The 21,567-nt window shown below is 43.9% G+C and overlaps 1 protein-coding gene across 1 annotated transcript in view; it reads right to left on the reverse strand.

Annotated features, from left to right (window-relative positions):
• The window catches only part of CEP126 (centrosomal protein 126), a 138,536-nt gene that overhangs the window by 67,595 nt on the left and 49,374 nt on the right, over positions 1 to 21,567 (reverse strand). Inside the window, exon 3 of the mRNA XM_082245594.1 lies at positions 8,663 to 8,808. Within this exon, the coding sequence (XP_082101720.1) occupies positions 8,663 to 8,808 (146 nt within the window). The remainder of the gene's footprint in view (positions 1 to 8,662; positions 8,809 to 21,567) is intronic.

Here is a 21,567-nt window from a genome sequence, read left to right on the forward strand (position 1 = left end):
TGTAACTTCCGTCCCTTCCTCCATTCCTCCCCTCTCTTCCTCCCCCTGTGTCTTCGCGATGCTTTATATTCGTTGCCAGCTATGTTGCCTGTAAATCATTGCGGTATCAGGATCGCCTCTCCTAGGCGCTGTGTAAGGTGCCCATGGATAGGGGTTGGCGGCACGTCTTCGCTCCCCTGGCATGCATATGCACCGTGTGCACTTTCCTTTTGCTATATTTTTGAAAATTGTTCTTATATAGCACCTGAATATGTCTGTACACTGTCACTATGTGCCTGTCACCACCATGTGCACTTTCATGCCTGACTGCTGCTGTATTTAACTGTTGACTTTTTCTGTTGGTTGGAGTGACTTTGTGCTCGTCCTCCTATTGCCTTTTTGTACGGTGCTCTGTTCTCAATAAAGAAATTAAAAAAAAAAAAAGAGCAAAGTTGCAGTGGTGAGTCTACAGCAAGAGCTCTGCAAGTCTACAGCATTAAAATTCAGCCACAGTGACCCCTGTGGTGGGATGACATTCAATGCCAAGCCGCTGCAAGCAAAGGCAACAGAATACTGGGATGTATAAAAAAAGGGGATTCACTCCAGAAATAAAGAGATTATTCTCCCACTCTACAAGACTCTGGTCCGGCCACATCTGGAGTATGCTGTCCAGTTCGGGGCACCGGTCCTCAGGAAGGATGTGCTGGAACTGGAGAGCGTCCAGAGAAGGGCAACAAAAATAATTAGGGGAATGGAGGACATCAGCTATGAGGAAAGACTACAAGCACTGAACTTATTCTCTCTGGTGAAGAGACGATTGAGGGGGATATGATATCAATGTACAAATACTGTACTGGCGACCCTAGCATAAGGAACAAACTATTCAGAGTAAAGGAATACAATAAGACACATGGCCACTCACTAAAACTAGAGGAAAAGCGGTTTAACCTTAAAGTGCGTAAGGGGTTCTTCACGGTAAGGATGTGGAATTCTCTTCCACAAGCAGTCGTATCAGCAGGGAGCATTGATAGTTTCAAAAAACTATTAGATGGGCACCTTAAAGACCACAACATACAGGGGTATACAATGTACGGTTAACAGCAAACACACACACATCATAGGTTGAACAGGATGGATGGATGTCTTTTTTCAACCTCACTATCTATGTAACTATGTAACAAAATAAGTGAACCAGAACTTGCAGCAGACTTGCAGAAAGTTGTCAAAGAAAGTTGATCTGGAGTCATGCAATGTGGACTTGCTGCAATTGTGCAACAAACTTGTGAAGCCTGGCAAGTCTAGCAATAGTTTTTTTAAAAATTGCAGTACACTTGCTTGCTATCTAGGAATGGACCCTTAAAGTAGAACTATAGGCAAAACTTTTTTTTCAATTTGGAAAGAGCAAGGGAGGGTTATAACCCCTGTCAGATTTTTCTTCGCCAAAAGAAAACCCGGCTCAACTGCGCATTTTTGCCACCCTCCCAACTGCACGTCCAAATAAAACCTGAGAAAATAGAGTAAGTGAAATAAGAGGAACAAATATTTACATGCCCCAATGACCCAACAAATCCTAATATAATGCATAATTAGGTTATATAAAGCTGTATGATCTAGTCACCCAGTTGGATTCAAAGCCGTACATTAAAAACAAATAAACAAGAACTACCATCCCAAGATCCTTTGTCACATTTCTAATGCTGTGCAAACAAGTGATGTACAGAACGCCAATATAAAGTAGAACTCTAAATTTATTGGGAATAAAAACATACAGGTGCATCTCAAAAAATTAGAATATCATCAAAAAGTTAATTTATTTCAGTAATTAAATTCAAAAAGTGAAACTCCTTTATATTATATAGATGCGTTACACGAAGAGTGATAGGTTTCAGGGATTGCTTTCTTTTAATTTTGATGATTATGGCTTACAGCTAATGAAAACCCAAAATTTAGTATCTCAGAAAGTTAGAATATTACATAAGACCAATAAAAAAAAAAAAAGGATTTTTAATATAGAAATGCTGGCTTACTGAAAAGTATGTCCATGCACAGTATAGTATGCACTCCCTACTTACTCAGGGCTGCTTTTGCATGAATTACTGCATCAATGCGGCATGGCATGGAGGAGATCAGTCTGTGGCACTGCTGAGGTGGTATGGAATCCCAGGTTGCTTTGATAGTGGCCTTCAGCTCATATGTATTGTTGGGTCTGGTGTCTCTCATCTTCTTCTTGACAATAATCCACAGATTCTCTATGGGGTTTAGGTCAGGCGGGTTTGCTGGCCAATCAAGCAGTTGATACCATGACCAATAAACCAGGTATTGGTACTATAGGCAGTGTGGGCAGGTGCCAAGTCCTACTGAAAAATGAAATCAGCATCTCCATAAAGCTGGTCAGCAGAGGGAAGTATGAAGTGCTCTAAAATTTCCTAGTAGAGGGCTGCTCTGACTTTGGACTTGATAAAACCCAGTGGACAAACACCAGCTGATGACATGGCTCCCCAAATCATCACTAACTGCGGAAACATCACACTGGACCTCATGCAACTTTGATTCTGTGCCTCTCCACTCTTCCTCCAGACTTTGGGATCTTGGTTTCCAAATAAAATGCAAAATTTACTTTCATCAGAACAGAGAACTTTAGACCACTGAGCAACAGTTCAGTTCTTTTTCTCCTTAGCCCAGGTAAGACACTTCTGACGTTGTCTCTGGTTCAGGAGTGGCTTGACACAAGGAATGCAACAGTTGTAGCCCATGTCCTGGATACGCCTGTGTGTGGTGGTAGTCCACTCCTTGTGAATCTCCCCCACATTCTTGAATGGCCTTTGCGTCACAATCCTCTCAAGGTTGCGGTTATCCCTGTTGCTTGTGCACCTTTTTCTACCACACGTTTTCCTTCCACTCAAGTTTCCATTAATATGCTTGGATACAGCACTCTGTGAACAGCCAGCATCTTTAGCAATGACCTTTTGTGACTTACCCTCCTTGTGGAGGGTGTCAATGACTGTCTTCTGGACAACTGTCAAGTCAGTAGTCTTCCCCATGATTGTGTAACCTGATGAACTAGATGGAGAGATCATTTAAAGGCTCAGGAACCCTTTACAGGTGTTTTGAGTTAAATAGCTGATAAGAGTCCGACACCATGAGTCTACAATATTGAGCTTTTTCACAATATTCTATTTTTCTGAGATACTGAATTTTGGGTTTAAACTAGCTATAAGCCATAATCATCAACATTAAAAGTGAGAAATGTTTGAAATATATCACTCTGTGTGTAACGCATCTATATAATATATATGATTTAACTTTTTAAATTGAATTACTGAAATAAATAAACCTTTTTGATGATATTCAATTTTTTTGAGATGCACCTGTATAAGGGGGAATTCAATAAAGTGTGCATGAAATATTTCTGGCAAATGGACCATTCCAATGGCCTGAGCCACATTCAAAAGTTGCTGATGCCAGTTTCTGTAGCTTTACCGTCATGTACATCAGATTCAGGTAAATCCTAATAGCACCACTTTTACTAAATGGTGTTATAGCTGCACAATATTAAAAAAGCATGACCTCTACTCTAGATAACAAACCTGGAGGTAATTAAGACCAACTCTAAGTTTGTATATATAGATAGTCTGAGTTCCTGTTAGGTTGAGTTTGCCACCGCTACCCCCTCTCCCCTTCCTACCTGTCACTGCGGCTCTCTCTCCTTGTGCAGGGTGACTGGTCTGGTCTCTGCCCCCTCCTGGAAATTTCTGCAGGCAGCCTGTGGTGGGTGGAGCCTGTTTGGCCCCTCCCACAGCTCTGTTCTCTGCACAGGGTATGTGCAAAACAGTGATGGTGTCAGGGTTACTTATTTATGGTAATATCTGGGTTTTCAAAGGTAATTGATGTGCAAAAAGTGGATTTATATTTATTGTGACTACTGAGGAATATAGCTAAATTAAAGTTTTTATGTCCCGAGTTCAACTTTAAAGTGTTACTAAACCCATAATAGTAAAATCAGTCTGTATACGCAGTAAAGCATGCTTGTTATACTCACTGTGGAAGCGAAGAGAAGGTTTATCCTCCGCATTGTGTAAAAAGGCTGTTTGATCCTGTCTTTTCTGATCCTACCCTTCTTTTACTGTACTCAATCAGTCTGCTGATAGAACAGAGCCTTGGGGGCACTCTGCAAATGCTCAGTGTGGCCTGTGTTGCTAGAGAGTTTTTTCTTTTTGGGGAGGGGTTGCATGTGATCAGCATAGGGCCAATCAGCACTGTCCAGACAGAGGGTCAGGGGTCATGCAGCCTCATAGGACAGTCAAAGGAGTATGAGAACTCCTCCTACAAGCTTTAACCAGTGCTTAGCCAGACACTGATAGAAGTAACAAGACTGCTATATATATACTGCTGATGAGAAAAGGTATTTAGCAGTCTATATTTACTAAAATAATTGCATTTCCATGTTCTGTGTACCGTGGGAGACCAGATATAGTGAATGCAGGCTCCTGGGTTTAGTAAAATGTTAATGAATGTGCACTGTAAACTAACCTATGCAATCTGACTGGTTGCTATAGGTGACACATAGAACTTTTCCCTTTTTTATCACCCTCACAGAGCGCAGTTTGAATTGTTCATGTCTGCCATAAATAAAATTCCATTGCTGTGCTCTATGGCGTACCTTCCTATAAACTGTGAACCCCCACTATTTTACTTGCTGAGGAAATGTTACTGTTAAGATGGAATCCTCCCTTTTAAAATGCTGACATGTAGGAGGATGTTATACAAAGAGGCAATATAACAGTTCAATAAAAAAAACAACAAAAAAAAAAATATCCCTAAGCTGCAAGTAGGTTCCAACAACTAGAACTCTGAAGTCATCTCACTATATTAAGGACTTGCATCGTTTGTAAGAACAGTACTAAGAAGAATATCAGTACCAAACATATACATTGATTACTATTAGGTATTACTATTTGATTACTGCTAACTATAATAATTACTAAAGTTATTACTGTAATTATTATGAAAATATAAGACAAAGTGGAGTTGTTGCCTATAGTGATGAATGTGTTTCATTATTTAAAAGTATAGATTTTGGATCTGTATTCACCGCCACAAAAGGGCTTGTTCACATCAGATGATTTCAGGTATGTTTTTAAATGCACTCCGAATGCTCGGAAAGTTAAATGTTTTCTAATCATTCTAGTTCACACCAGTGCGTTCTTTTCATTGCTTTAAAAAAAAAGGTACAGCAGCATGGATTTACTTGCACTGAAATGCATATAAAACGCATGTAAGCACATTTTCAAGTAAAAAAAAAAAAATTATTAAAAAGCGTGGAAACGCACACTGAATGCAGGGATGGTGGTGTGAAGTCACTATTCATTTTGGATGCTTCCTGTTTAGAACAGTTGTCAGGTCCCCATATTTGTGTAAATATACAAGACACTGAAGACCTCCAAGCAAAACAAACCAGAATCCCCTTTAGGCCCCTTTCACACAGGCGGACCGTTCAGATCCGCCTGTCAGTTTTTTTGGGGGATCTGAATGGTCACCCCATGCATCTCTATGGGGGATCGGATGTCCGCTGACATCCGATCCGATCCGTCAAATCTGGACGGATGGAAACCATATTTTCCATCCCTCCAGCGGATGGGATCAGATGAGAATGGACAGACGGTCCGTTCCCATCCGATTCCCCCATAGAGAAGCATGGGGACCTGACAGCTGTGACTCCGCACACAGCACGGAGAACAGCTGTCATCCTCCTGCTCAGCGGGGATCGGCGGATCGATCCCCCGCTGAGAAAAACGGAGTCTGTCCGACGGACTCCATGTGTGAAAGAGCCCTTAGGCTCAGTTTACACCTATGAAGGTGCAATGGAGTGCTTGTTTTTCCATGATTTCATGCATCATGTTTAGGGCAGCCCATTTATTTCAATCAGCTGCCCTATGCACGAAAAACACACAAAAGAAGTACATGACCCTTTTTTAAAAATCTCGCCATACCAAAATACACAGTACCTTGCTTCCATGCATTTTGGCAAGAACAAATCCATGCGCTTTAGCAAAGTGTGTGGCAGTGCTATTAAAAATGAATGGCGCTGCCCTGCACCTAAATAAAGAGCTGTGCGTTTTGGGGATGAGCATAATTTTGCATGCATTCCAGCAACCTAGCCTTAAAAACAGCCAATTAAACGGCAATAAGTTAAAAAGCATCATTCCTCTCTGTATACAGTTATCTTCAGAAAAATTTTTGTCTAACCGTAAAATCCATTTCTCTGAGGTTCATTGACTGACACAGCTCTTCATCTTCTTGATCTGGTTCCAAAGTCGGAACGTTTTCAAGGTTTTTACTCAAACCTGTTTATAGTTCCCAGGAAGGAGGGCAAGGTGGGCGCACATTGTCTTTTTCCGGTGCGGAGGCGGGGGGCGCCATCCCTCCTGGGGGAAATCAATGATTATCACTAGCGGCTATAGTAGCCGGTCCGGCAGGCTGGTTGTACCAAAGTTGATCAACTTGGTACATTCAGCCTGCCCATTAGTGGTTTCAATCTCATTTTTTTGATTTTTTAGATTCGAACCGTGTATGGCCAGCCTTGGTGTTGTCAGTCTGCAACAGAAAGTGCTCTTACTCCAGGTTTGAAACTTTGCAATGGATTAAAATGATACGCTAAAGAAAACTCTATACAGTAAGGCATCGCATCGTGCCAAATACTAAAAAATAGATAGTGGATTTACATACTGTACACCTTAGTGAAAAAAACAGGATTACTTTCTCAATGTTAGGTCATATTTCAGAGAAAAAGAAAGCTCTATTGTATTTTACTGTCTTTGAAGCTGTTGGTGAATGATAGAAGCAATACATGGATCATATGACTTCCAATCAACTGTAACCACCAGCTGCCTCTGTATCACACAATACATTGTGAAAGGTGACCATTAATGACTCTTCACCCCTGGGAAATTTTTAAATCTCTCACTGAGAACACTGGGCAGAGATCTGTATGCCCCCCTGGAACTACATGCCATGTAGAACCAACTGAAGATTTTTCCCCAAATGGATTCAAAGACAGTGAGAAGACCCCTTTTCAAAGGACCTTGTAGTAAAAATCCACTATATTCAGCCTAGATGACCAACCAATTTCCACTGGCATCGACCAATATCCAAGGAATGTTGTTTTCTTTCCTTTTTTGGGGTGTTACAATATGATCATTTACTTTACTGGTTCTGCACTGGCAATATAAACACTCCTTATTTTTGTCTGTGACCCCTTTTGTGGAAATTTGTCATCACGTCCTGTCCCTGTGATGCCCCTAAAACAAATGGAGGACTGAAAGGCACAGATAGCAAAAATACAGTTTTAGAATTTCAAAATTACCTCCACGCTACTAAAAAATTTATTTTTATCCATTTCTCCATTGGAGAGATTTCCCATCACTTTCTGTCAATAGGACTATACTATTTATCTCTACTCATTCGATATAGATACATGATACTATCAAGAGTACTACAGTCCCCTCTATCTCACACTCTCCCTTGTGTGTGGCTTCTTCTGTTCTCACCGCTGACCTCACCGTGGGAGGCACCTGGGTCCATGTCTCCACCTCCATCACCAGTCACTGCCAGGGCTACCATGTAAGTTGGGATTGTGGGGGTTATTCCTCCCTCCCCCTCCCCCTTTCAGCTTCCATCAACCATCATTCTTTGCAATACCTTATATGCATTTTTTACTTCTAGACATGGATCATACATCTAACTCTTGAAGAAGTGGCGGAATTAGTCCACGAAACACGTCAGTTTACGGATGTAATGATTTTAATCAATTACTTTTATGATTGTCAATTGTTATGCTGGTTCCTTTGAAGCTGTTCTGGGGATTACTTATATTTTTCTATTACTCCAGTTTTATACATATCAATGTGTCTTATCTTGTATAGCATTTTATGCCCTTTGTATACAATTATAAGTACAATAAATGTGATATCTTACTCTACCAACCTTGCCACGGTCATGTCTCTCATGTAAAGTCCCAACCCCTCTATATATTTTTTCTAAATGAATTTAGGGATGGAGTCGCACGGTCAACCCCACCATGCGTCTCATTCAAAGTCCCGCCCTCCCCCCCTCTTCCTATAACAAATAGAGGACTGGAAGGCACAGATAGCAAAAATACAGTTTTAGAATTTCTAAATTACCCCCACGCTACTAAAAAAATAGTTTTTTATCCATTTCTCCATTGGAGAGATTTCCCATCACTTTCTGTCAATATGAAATGACTGAAAATCCCCCTAATAGCATTGCAGGCTCAAAACCTTTCCACTCTATCCAAAAAGATAAAAAAAATTGGCTACAGTTTGACTTCAAATAATAAAGTCTACTAGACAGATACAAATTCCTCCAAATAATTGGCAATAAGCTCGCCATTGATAATTGCCTTTTTAACATTTATTATGAGCTAGATAAAAATAAAGGAGCTAAAGAAGAGCGATTTGTAACAGAAAACATGCACAAAGTAGACCCGTAGCTATGAAAAAAATCGCTTTGTAGCGCCAGCGACTATAGTAATTACACCTTTAGCTACAAATCACTATTAACAACTGGCATTAGGGATTTGTAGTGGTAAGGGATCGCTGCTCCAAATTTGCCCATGTGAAATCAGCCTTATTTCTATTTTTCCTGAACTCTGTTAGGCACTGACCAGTTCTCCTGCGCTGTGATGGAGGTAGGTGGGCCCTCTGAAACTTCTCTGTGGCTTCTTGAAGTTTAAACTTCCTTTGCTGTAGAATCTCCTCTCGTAATCTCTGTTCCTTCAACTCCTCCTCTCTACGTTTGTCCTCAAGAGCTCTAAGGAGGCAATAAAAGAACATTCATAAACCAATAATGATAATGTAAAAGGTAACAATAAAAAGAAAAATTAAATTTGCCTTAGATAGTCAACATGTAACTTAATGTGGAAAGTGTGGAACGAAGCTGCTGTGGATGGAGAACGATGAAATATACAGTTCCCACAGCCAGAAATACCTTGTTCAATAAAAAGCTGGGAACAGTGGAGCATTTAACTCAAACTGGAAGGAAAGTTTTAGGATTTATATCAAATCTCTGAACACCAGCAAAATAAACCAGGCACATGGCTGCGCTGCCACCGATTCTTATAAAATAAGAAGCTGTATCGTACCTTTACTGTATCTAAGCCGATGTGGATAACAAGCTTTCAACGCTACACAGGTATCTCCTCGTGTGCATGTTGTTACTCGGCAGTTGAAATGTCCAGACAAGCAGAAGACAGAAGAGGCAATTATTATATTGACTCATACGCGTAATAATGTACAGTACGCGGTGTATTGGTGGAGAACCACAGTACACACACGTGCTTCTGTACAGGGAAAGGAATGCAATTTGAAACGCAGGTTGTCACAGTAGTTGGATCATTTGCTTGCTGAAAGCTTTTTTGTACAAATGTTTTATGGAATTAATGACCCAAGCACCATTAATTACATGCAATTCATAAATAACATGGGGAAGCTATATATAGCCATAGGTTAAAAAAAAAAAAAAAAAACCACAACAGTAATCTGTATTACTCTTAATGGATGGCTTGTTAATTGGTGGAACTAAGAGCAGAATAAAAAAAAAAAAAAAAAACTTGTTGCTGCCCATTAACACTAAAACATTGCTTTGAAAAACTCAAAATACCACAATCTGAAAGGTTCAGATTCCAAAAAACTCACCATACACATCAATACTTTGGGTAAAATAGAGATGAGATACACCTACCAACACCTTATGAGATGTGGTGTATGCAGGCCACAGGTCAATTTACAGATTGTTGCTGGGCCCTCCTGTCAAATGATGTTATATGACAGCATGGAAATCAGAGGTTACAGTGTCATATTCTGCGGGAAAGTAGTTCTGTAAATGCTCCAGAGTGTTCCTTGACATTTTAAATGTCTTCCTTATTGAAGTTATTTCAAGGTTCTGTTGGTGTGGTAACTACACTGCTCAAAAAAATTAAAGGAACACTTTGAAAACACATCAGATCTCAACGGGGAAAAATCTCATGCTGCATATTTATACTGATATAGACTGGGTAATGTGTTCGGAATGAAAGGATGCCACATCGTTAGATGGAAATTAAAATTCTCAACCTACAGAGGCTTTATTTCAAAGACGCCCTGAAAATCAAAGTGAAAAAATTATGCAGCAGGCTAGTCCATTTTGCTAAAGTTTTATTGCAGCAATTCAAAATGGTACTCAGTAGTTTGTATTGCCCCCACGTGCTTGTATGCATGAATGACAACGTCGGGGCATGCTTCTAATGAGACAGCGGATGGTGTCCTGGGGTGTTTCCTCCCAGATGTGGACAAGGACATCATTGAGCTCCTGAACAGACTGAGTTGCAACCTGGTGGCGTCGGATGGACCAAAATATAATGTCCCAGAGGTGTTCTATTGGATTTAGATCAGGTGAGCGTGGGGGTCATTGGTATCAATTCCTTCATCCTCCAGGAATTGGCTGCATACTCTTGCCACAGGAGGCTAGGCATTGTCATGCCCCAGGAGGAACCGTGGACCCACTGCACCAGATAGGGCCTGACAATGGGTCCAAGGATTTCATTGCAATACCTAATGTCAGTCTGGGTGCCATTGTCTAGCCTATAGAGGTCTGTGCGTCCCTCCAAGGATATGCCTCCCCAGACCATCACTGACCCACCACCAAAATGATCATGCTGAACGATGTTTCACGTAGCATAACGTCCTCCACGGCTTCTCCAGACACTTTCACGTCTGTCACATGTGCTCAGCGTGAACCTTCTCTCATATGTGAAAAGCACAGGGCACCAGTGGGGGACCTGCAAATTCTGGTGTTCAATGACAAATGCCAATCAAGCTCCACGGTGCTGGCCAGTGAGCACAGGGCCCACTAGAGGACATCGGGCCCACAGGCCACCCTTATGAAGTCTGTTTATGATTGTTTGGTCAGAGACATTCACAGCAGTGGCCTGCTGGAGGTCATTTTGTAGGGCTCTGGCAGTGCTCATCCTGTTCCTCTTTGCACAAAGGAGCAGATACCAGTCCTGCTGATGTGTTAGGAACCTTCTATGGCCCTGTCTAGATCTCCTAGAGTAGCTGCCTGTCTCCTGGAATCTCCTCCATGCTCTTGAGACTGTGCTAGGAGACACAGCAAACCTTCTGGCAATGGCACGTATTGATGTGCCATCCCGGAGGAGTTGGACTGCCTGTGCAACCTCTCTAGAGTCCAGGTATCGCCTCATGCTACCAGTACTGACACTGACCCTAGCCAAATGCAGAACCAGTGAAAAACAGTCAGAAAAGGTGAGTAGGGAAAAAAATGTCTGTGGCCTACACATGTAAAACCATTTCTGTTTTGGAGGTTGTCTCATTGTTGCCCATCTAGTGCACCTGTTGTTAATTCCATTAACACCAAAGCAGCTGAAACTGATTAACAACCTCCTCTGCTACTTAACTGACCAGATCAATATCCCAGGAGTTTAATTGACCTGATGCTATACTCTGATTGAAAAGTGTTTCTTTAATATTCCTGAGGAGTGTAGTTCCCACTAATCTTGTGAAAATGTTCCCTGGAACTTCTCCATTGTGCCTTAAGGGCTGTGAACATCAAGGGACTATGCTACACACATAGTGGGAATGTCCCATAATCCAGGGTTATTGGAATAGAATTTTGAACCTAATACAGAAAGTTACTGGAATACAAGTCCCCAGACACTTACAATTCACACTTCTTAACCGGTTGCCGACCGCCGCACGACTATATACTGCGGCGGTCAGCCCCGGCCAGGCAGAGTGACGTAGGGGTACGTCACTCGCCTGTCACTGACTTGCGAGCCAATTGTGGGCGGGCGCGCGCCCGCCCCGGCTCTTTCACTGGCAAGTCGGTGCACGTGACCGGCGCACCCGATCGTCCGCCGGTCACTCACGATCGCTCTGGTGAAGGGAGAAAGGCGGACGGCTTATGTAAACAAGCCGTCTGTCATTCTTCCCTGTGTAAAAATGAAGATCAGACGGTTCTACTATGTAGGACCGTTGATCTTTGTTATTACACCAATAGCCATGTCCCTTTACAGTTAGAAACACGCCCCTAGGACACACTTAACCCCTCCCTCTTCAAAAAACTTAACCCCTTCCCTGCCAGTGTCATTTTTGCAGTAACAGTGCATATGTATAGCACTGATTACTGCAGTAATGTCACTGGTAACCCCAAAAGTGTCAAAAATGTCAGTCAAGGGTCCGATCTGTCCGCCGCAATGTCGCAGTACCGCAAAAAAATTGCAGATCGCCGCCATTATGCGTTAAAAAAAAACACCAAAAATGACAAAAATCTTTCCCTTTGTTAGTAAACGCGATAACTTTTGCGCAAACCAATCAAAATACGCTTTTTGCTATTTTTTTTACCAAACATATGTAGCATAAAACAAATTGGCCGAAAATGTTAAAAAATTTTGATTTTTACATTTTTTTTGGGGGGAATTTCATATAAAAAAATGTGAAAAATATTGTTATTTTTGCAAAATTGACGCTCTTTTTTTGTTTATAGCGCATGATCAAAAAAAAAAAAATCGCACAGGTGATCAAATACCACCAAAAGAAAGCTCTGTTTGTGGGAAAAAAAGGACGTCAAATTCGTTTAGGTACAGCGTCGCAATTGTCCGTTAAAGTCACGCAGTAAAAAAATCGCAAAAAAAACCCTGGTCTTTTAGCAGCCAAATCCTCCGGGGCTTAAGTGGTTAATGACCCAATTCAGGGCATCTCCAGACACGCTCAAACTTTATTCTTCTATATATTCATATATATATATATATATATATATATATATATATATATATATATAATGTATATATATATATATATATATATATATAGTTCAAATTAACATTTCCTGGATTATGATGCATGAGAAATCAACCAGCATCATTACAGATAAACAAAACCAATTTGAGAGCGTCTGGAAACCCTAGATTATTTATGTTAAAAGCAAACTCCAGGCAACTCGAAAATTATCCCGTGCAGTGGGACTGTGCCTGCTCTGCAAGGGGTTATTGCTGGTTTTAGGCTGGAGGACCAAAAGAACATACTTACTCAATCCTCTGCTTCACCCCACAGCTAGAACCATCCCTGCAGCTTCTTCTCCCCCATGCTCTAGTGGTCACGGGTCCATAGCCCTACCTTTGGCGCGATCATGCCAAGGGACAGTCCACTGCCAGGGCGTGGGGGGAGTGCCATATGCTGGGGGAGTGGAGAATCAGGTAAGGAAAACCGTTTCTCCTCTCCCCTGAACAAAACAAGCTATTAACCCCACAGCCTCAGCGCATGGGATAATTTTTTTTTAGTTGCCTGGAGTTGGGTTTTTATGGAAATAATGACCCAGGTACCATTATTATAAGCAATTCATGAATAGTATGAGAAAGCTATATATAATTGTAGATTAAAAAAAACCTGGTGGCCGCGCTCTCCTCTCATTCTGCCATCTCCACAACCACCTCCCCCTTGTTCCCTATTTTAGGAAATCTGGCCTTCCCGCCGGACGTATCAGATCGAGCATTCCAGCCTCTAATACGCCACAATCGTAGCTAAGTGTCTCACTTTCTGTGTCCTGGGGGCTGTCCCTCCATCGAGGCGTTGATGGAACCTGCTGGTCGTTTTGCCCTAAACTTCTGGCCAGCGGCCCAGCTCCACCATTTTCTTTAATCCTTGCCCGCGCCGGACCTTTTCAATCGGGAACTCACCCATTATGAAGTTTTATGTAACGGGGAGGGGGACCTACCCCACACATTATCACAGACTTACCGTCTCCTGGTGTCCCAAGAGGAGGATTTTACCCCTCCCTTTCTATATATATGGGAACGGGACCTTCAGTTGACACTTACCGCGACGCAGAAGCTGAACCTGTGCACCATTGCACTGAAAACACCGACCTGTACAAAGCTCCAGGAATCTAACTATAAAGTTCTAACAAGGTGGTACAGGGTACCGTCTCTACTGAGAAAGATGTTCCCAGGGACTTCGGACACTTGCTGGCGATGCCAGGAGGAGAGGGGTACCCTTCTCCACATATTCTGGTCGTGGCCTAGACTTCGTGACTTCTGGACAGCTGTCGGCTCCCTGCTAAGAGATCTTACTGATCATACCATTCCAGACTCTCCGGCCTTCTTTCTTTTGCAACTGTCCAGCATACCGCTGAGAAAATACAAAAAATCGATTGTTCCACACGTCCTGTGTGCGGCGAAGGCATGTATCCCATTTTATTGGAAAACTTCATGGTCACCCACCATCAAGGACTGCATGCACAGATTAGTTGAGATTAACAAAATGGAGGATCTGACCCTCACAGCGCTACACAGACGTGACGAGAAGTTCTGGGGATATTGGAGGGTTTTCGCCCTCTCTGACAGGGGAAAATTTCCCTGATGTGCTCCTGAGCCCAGGCGCTGTGGATGCCTCGGGGGGGGGGGGGGGGGGCACGTGGCCTGGCACGGAGCTGTCCCCCCTTCACCCCCGCCCTTTCGGTCTACCCTATCCTGCCCTTCCTTCTCTCTTCTCCTTTTTTCTCTCCCTACTCCAGTTGCTCCATGTACCGTTAAAATTGTGAGATACTTGACGAGGACCAAATATTATTGTCAATGGTACTTTCATCCTGATGTTTACATAAGCACTTCCTAGTACCTCAGATACGAATTAATACTTCTAGCACTTACGATGAGTTTACTATCATATCACTGATGTTGCTGATACTAATGTTTCTACTGGATTCCCTGTGATGGCATTTTCTCTACATAAGGACGTCGTTCTTTCCTACGATTTTTCTTATTCTTTTCTTTGGTTTGTGGATGCCTTTGTACTCTGACTGTTTTGCTTACCCTTCCTTGTAATTGCCTTTAGTCCCCGTTCACACTAAGGCGACCTGTGAGGTGACCTGGTTGCCTCACAGGTCGCCTTCCATAGAGAAGCTGCGGACCCGTTCTAATTGGAGCGACACAAGTCGCTCCGACTTAGAAAAAGGGTCCGGAACTTCTTTGGGGCGACCCGGAGGCGACCGCCATAGACTTCAATGTTATGAAGTCCGTGGCGGCAGCTCCGAGGTCGCGGCGCGCTGCTCGCACCGCGACCTTGGAGGTCGCCTGGGAAAGTCGGATCGCGGCAATGTGAACGGGGCCTTTTTCTATTCTAAAATAAAATATTTGAAAAAAAAAAAAAACCCCACAACAGTAAGGTAAACAAAAAAACAGTACAACAGTAATTTGTATTACTGACCTCTCTTGATGAATGACTTGTTAGTTGAGACAATTAGGCTCCATTCACACTGCCGCGACTTGTCAGGCGACTTGTCAGCCTGACAAGTCGCGGTCCGTCGCGGTCCATGCACTGCTACAGGACCCGTTCTAATAGGAGCGACACAAGTCGCTCCGACTTAGAAAAAGGGTCCTGTACTACTTTGGGGCGACCTCGGAGCGACTTGCATTGACTTCAATTATGTGAAGTCCGTGCAAGTCGCGCCGAAGTCGCGGTGCACTGGACTTCACAGGTCGCCCCCGAAGTCGTGCAGGAGTCGTGCCGCTTCAGTGTGAATGCGATCTTAGGGTGGAATACAAGTCTCCAGACACTTACAATTCACACTACTTAATGACCCATTTCAGGACATCCCCAGACACTCTCAAACTTTAATCTTTTATATATTTATAGAGGTTAAAATCACAATAACAAGGGCTCAGAAAACCCCACCTGTATCTCTACCTTTAACTAAATCCAAAATTTCCTGGATTAGAATGCATGAGAAATCAACCAGCATCATTAAAGGGTTAGTTCACCTTTACAAGAAAAAAAAAAATGCAGATAAGGGGTGTCTGTAGATAAAACCATAAAACGTTAAAAGTTGAATAATGCCCTTGCTACAGGTGTAGGCCATTTACATACCTCCCGAAGTCTGACTGGAATACTCCCAGGCTGTTGCTAAGTGAGACCCAATCGTTACTGCTCACCTCCACCATCGAAGGAGTGAGCTTTTTGATTCAAATCCCCTCATACGCGCTCTCTCTCCCCTAATGCAGTAACTCTGAGCTCAGGGTTTCAGAGTTCTCTCCTGTGAGGGCCAAAGTGAGCAGTAACTACTAGGCCTCACTAAGCAACATCATAGCAACATCCTAGGAGTATTTGGTCAGGCTTCATGAGGTACAAAAATGGCCTACACCTACACCAAGGGCATTATTCAACTTCAATGAGAGCCGCACAGCTTGTTTTTATCTACAGACATCCTTTACTTGCATAAGCAGATTTTTTTGTAAAGGTGAACTGACCATCTAGAGATGAACAACACTAATTTGAGAGCATCTGGGACCCCTGAATTATTTATTATTATTATACAGGATTTATAAACAACAGTTTGTGCAGCGCTTTACAATGTGGGGGAAGACAATACAGTTACAAAACAATTCAATACAGGAGGAATCAGAGGGCCCTGCTCGTTAGAGCTTACAATCTAGAAGGGAGGGTCAAGTGAAACAAAAGGCAGTAACCGAGGGGGATAGGCAGATGGAGAAAATGGAGGTAGAGTTGTTAGGTGTGGGTAGGATAGGCTTCTCTGAAAAGGAGGGTTTTCAGAGATTGCCTAAAAGCTAATAGAATAGGAGATAATCGGACAGATAAGGGTAAGGAGTTCCATAGGATTGGAGAGGCTCTGGTAAAGTCCTGGAGGCGAGCATGGGAGGAGGTGACAAGGGAGCTAGAGAGCAGGAGGTTTTAAGAGGAACAAAGAGAGCGATTAGGTTGGTATTTTGAGACTAGGCTAGTGATGTAGTTGGGGGCTAGGCTGTGGATGGCTTTGTAAGATGTTGTTAGTATTTTGAATTTAATTCGTTGGGTGAGTGGAAGCCAGTTGGGGGGCTTGACAGAGAGGAGCGGCGGACACTGAGCGATTGGTAAGGTGGATGAGTCTGGCGCAGCATTCATGATGGATGGAAGGGGGGATAGCCTGTGTAGAGGTAAGCCAATGAGAAGGGAATTGCAGTAGTCGAGGCGCGATATGACCAGGGAGTGAACTAGGAGCTTTGTTGTGTCTTTGGTTAGAGAGGGGCATATTTTGGAGATGGAATTATTTATGTTAAAGCCAAACTTCGGGCAATTAAAACATTATGCCTTGCAGTTGGGCTGATCCTGCTCTGCAAGGGTTTATTGCTGGTTTTAGACTGAAGTAGCAAAAAAAAAAAAAAATATTTACTTAACCAATCCTCTGCTCCACCCCACAGCTAGACCCATCCCTGTAGCTTCTTCTCCCCCATGCTCTATAGGTCCAGGGTCCATAGCCCTACATTGGGTGTGATGATGCCAAGGGACAGTCCACCGCAAGAGTATAGGGGAGTGCCACATGCTGGGGGAGTGAAGGAACGGTTTCTCCTCTTCCCTGGACAAAACAAGCTATTAACCCCAGCATTGCAGGTACAGCCTCTGTGCATGAGATATCCAATTTTTGACTTACCATAAAATCCATTTCTCTGATGTTCCTTGATGGACACAGCACCCACCTCTCTGTGGAGTTGTATTTTCTCTGACACTGCTTGTAACAAAACTGAGTACCTACTGTATAGCAGAGAGAGGGAGTATACCCCCTGGGACTGCCCAAAGGCGTAGCCAGACTTTTTTTCTGCCTAATGTCCTACTCCTGTAGGGGGCAATATAACCCAATGCTTAAGAATATCAGAAGCTGTGTCCATCAATGAACACAGAGAAATTAATTTTACGGAAAGTCAAAAATCCCATTTTCTTCATCAATTTAGGCCAATATGTATTCTGCTACATATTTTTGGTTAAAACAGTCTTAATAAGCGTATATTGATTGGTTTGCGCAAATGTTAAAGTGTCTACAGTCTAAGGGATATAGTTATGGAATTGTTATTTATTTATTTTTATTTTAGTTATGGCGGCGATCAGCGACTTATATCGGGACTGCAATATTGCTGCGCTCAAATTGGATACTTACTGACACTTTTTGGGGAACCAGTGCCACTAACACAGTGATCAGTGCAAAAAATATGCACTGACACTGTACTAATGACACTGGCTGGGAAGGGGTTAACATCAGGGGTGATCAAAGGGTAACTGTGTGCCTAGCTAGGGTTTTAGTATAGTGTGGGAGGTGCTTTTACTAGGGAAAGCATGGATTGATGTCCGTGCTTTGCAGTAACACAGGATCTATGCCTTCCTTACTGACAGAATGCAAGGCTATCTGCCTTGTTTGCATAGACAGACTGCCGTTCTGCCTGTGTACCGAATGATCAGCGGGAGCCAGTGGACATAGAGTTCACAGGACTCACTGATCCGCTTCTGCTGTGTAGAATCATGCCGGTGGTGTGCACGCGTTCCCACTATTAGGAAGTGCAGGATCACATTTATATACGTGATCCTGCACAGCGCGGCCACCCTGTATCAGTAAAACTGCTACAGGGCGGTCAGCAACTGGATAATGGTTCCTACGTCATTAATTCCATTAAAATCCAACTTCAGGCAACTAAAAAAAAAATGTCTCTTTCGTACGGACACAGCTCCTGATATTCTTAACCATTGGTATGTCCCAAAGCAGTGTTAAACATGAGGACTGTGAACAGCAAAACATTCCCAAGGCTAAAAACAGTAGCCAACCAGGCAACAGGGGCTCAACCAAAACAACTGGAGCCCACCTGAAAAAAAAAACAATACACCTTAAAAGAGGACCAAGTCCTCTAAACAGCAGCCTGCAAAATCTTGCAGCCAAAAGAGTCATCCGCAGATGCCAACACAACCACTTAATAGAACTTTGTGAAAGTGTGCACCGATGACCAGGTGGCCACCTTGCAAACCTGAGTCACTGACGCCTGATGACGGAAGGCCCAGGAGGCACTGAGCACCCAAGTAGAGTGCGCCTTAATAGGGAAAGGAAGAACCTGACCCCTGATGAAATAGGCCTGAATCACCGTCTGTCTGATCCATCTGGGAATGGTCGCAGAGGAAGCAGACAATCCTGTCCGAAACCCATCTGTAAGCACAAACAGTGAGTTTGACTTCCTAAAGACCCAATCACTGCCAGGTACACCCAAATTGCCCGAACCACATCAAAGGCATGCAAGGCAATTTCCTTAAGATGTTTTGGCCTGGGACACAGGGAAGGCAACACAATGTCTTCATTCAAATGGAAATCAGAGACAACCTATGGAAGGAATGGTGGACAGGGGCGAAGAACCACTTTATTTCTGTGAACCACCAAGTAAGGTGAACCAGAGAATAACGATCCAGTCAACACAATGTCTTCATTGCCACCTTCTGAGACAGCGTAAACAAGGGAATCTCCCGAAGAATGCCAAAGGTAAACTTCTGGAGGACCGAAAGCACCATATTGAGGTCCCAAGGCGGCAATGGAGATTGCACTGGGGGAACCAAATGGCGAACACCCTGAAGAAAGGTACGCACCAGGGATTGTGTGGCCAAGGGTCATTGAAAGAAGACCGCCAAAGTCAACACCTGGCCTTTGATGGTACTCATGGTAAATTTCTGTTCAACCCCCCGTGAAGGAAGGTCAATATCCGAGCCACCAAGCAGGAGCAAGGATGAACCCCAAGGGACTCACACCACGCAATGCACATCTTCCACGTACGATGGTAGATCTTCCTAGCCTTTACCACCGTTGGAATCACTAATTCAGACCAACCCCTATCCTTCAGTACCTGGCTTTCAACAGCCAAGCCGTCAAAGCCAGCGACTGTAAAGCAGGGTGGAAGATTGGCCCTTGGGACAGCAGATCCTCCCTGAGAGGAAGCTTCCAAGGAACGTCAGCGACCAGCCGCACCAGATCGGCGTACCAAGCCCGGCGAGGCCAGTCCAGGGCCACTAAGATGACCGTAATCCCTTTTGTCTCGATCCTGCGTAGAAGTCTTGGCAGAAGCTTGAGAGGAGATAAGGCGTAAATCAGATAATACTGACTCCACGGGGCCACCAGCGCATCTGCGCCGTCCGCCAGAGGATCTCCTGACCGTGCCACGAACCTCTGCACCTTTCTGTTGAGCCGAGAGGCCAACAGATCCACCTCGGGGATGCCCCACTGGAGACACAACTAATGAAACACCTCTGAATGAAGAGACCATTCCCCCTGGTCCAACGCCTGCCGACTGAGGTAATCCTCCTGCCAGTTTTCCCACTCTGGGAATGTGTATGGCAGAAAGGACTGGAATGAATGTTTTGCCCAATTAAGAATGCCGGTTACCTCCAGAGCCACCAGGAAACTTCTTGTGCCCCCTTGATGATTGACATAAGCCACAGCTATGGCATTGTCTGATTGAATGCGCACTGGACATCCTTGGAGATGATCCATTCAATGTTCCAGACAGTCTGATTGCTCAGAGCTCTAGGATATTGATTGGTAGTCTGGACTCTTCCGGGGTCCTGAGCAGAATTTCTGTTGAGAACGCCTCCCCACCCCGACAGGCTGGCATCCGTGATGACCACCATCCAATAGAGGGGGAGGAAGGATTTTCCTTGCCGGAGTACCACAGAACAAAGCCACCAGTTTAGGGACCTTTTGGCACCCGAATCCGCTGGATTTGGTTGTCCAGAGACTGCGGAGTCTTGTCCCATTTGATCAGAATCTCCCTTGCAGGGACCTAGTAGGAAACCGTGCAAACGGGACCACCACGAAGGTAGACACCATCAGGACCAGCACTCGCATGCAAGTCCAGAGGAATGTCCATCTGCTGCTGAGTTTGTCCAGAGGAAGGAGTACTCTGGCTAAGGCCGAGTCCAGAGTCAGACCCAGATAGTCTAGTTTTGTGGAAGGAACCAAGGCAGACTTCTGAAGATTCAGAACCCAGCCGAACTTCCTCAGGGTCTGCATAGAGATCTCCAGGTTTTCAATGAAAGAAGTAAGACTCTGCTCGCAGAAGAAGGTCGTCCAAGTAGCCCAGGACCGCGATCTCCTGCTGACATAACAATGTTAGCACCGGAGCCAACACTTTCGTGAAGACCCGAGGAGCGGAGGCGAGACCAAAGGGTAACGCCAAAAACTGATAATGCTCCTCTCCCATGGCAAAGCGTAAGAAGCGTTGGTGACCGACACATATTGGAATGTGAAGGTAAGCGTCCTTGATGTCGATGGAGGTAAGAAAATCCCCCTAATGCAGGGAAGCCACCACAATGAGAACAGACTCCATTATGAACTTCTGCCCCTGCACAAGCAGTTCAGCACCTTGAGGCCCAGGATTGCCTTCCTTTTTTGGGACTGTAAACAGGTTTGAGTAAAACCCCTGAAAAGTTCTGAAGTCGGAACTGGGACAATCACCTCTTAAAGTAAAAGGTCTTGCACCGCCATAAAAAAAATTTGTAAGCGGACCGGGGACAGCCGCATGTTGGAAGGAAAGAACCTTTCCGGAGGTAAGAACAAAACTCGATCTTGTAGCCGGACCGTACGACTTTGTGGACCCACTTGCTATGTATCTGGGAAGTCCACAGGTCCGGGAACCAGCGAAGATGTTCCCCCACCCCAGATACAGGTGAGGGAGCTCCTTCAAGCTGGAGTGGCCTTGTCCTCGGGTCTGGAAAAGCCCGCTCTTGA

The sequence above is a fragment of the Pelophylax lessonae genome (assembly GCF_965119305.1).
Source record: "Pelophylax lessonae genome assembly, chromosome: 2".
Classification (NCBI taxonomy): Eukaryota; Metazoa; Chordata; class Amphibia; order Anura; family Ranidae; genus Pelophylax; species Pelophylax lessonae.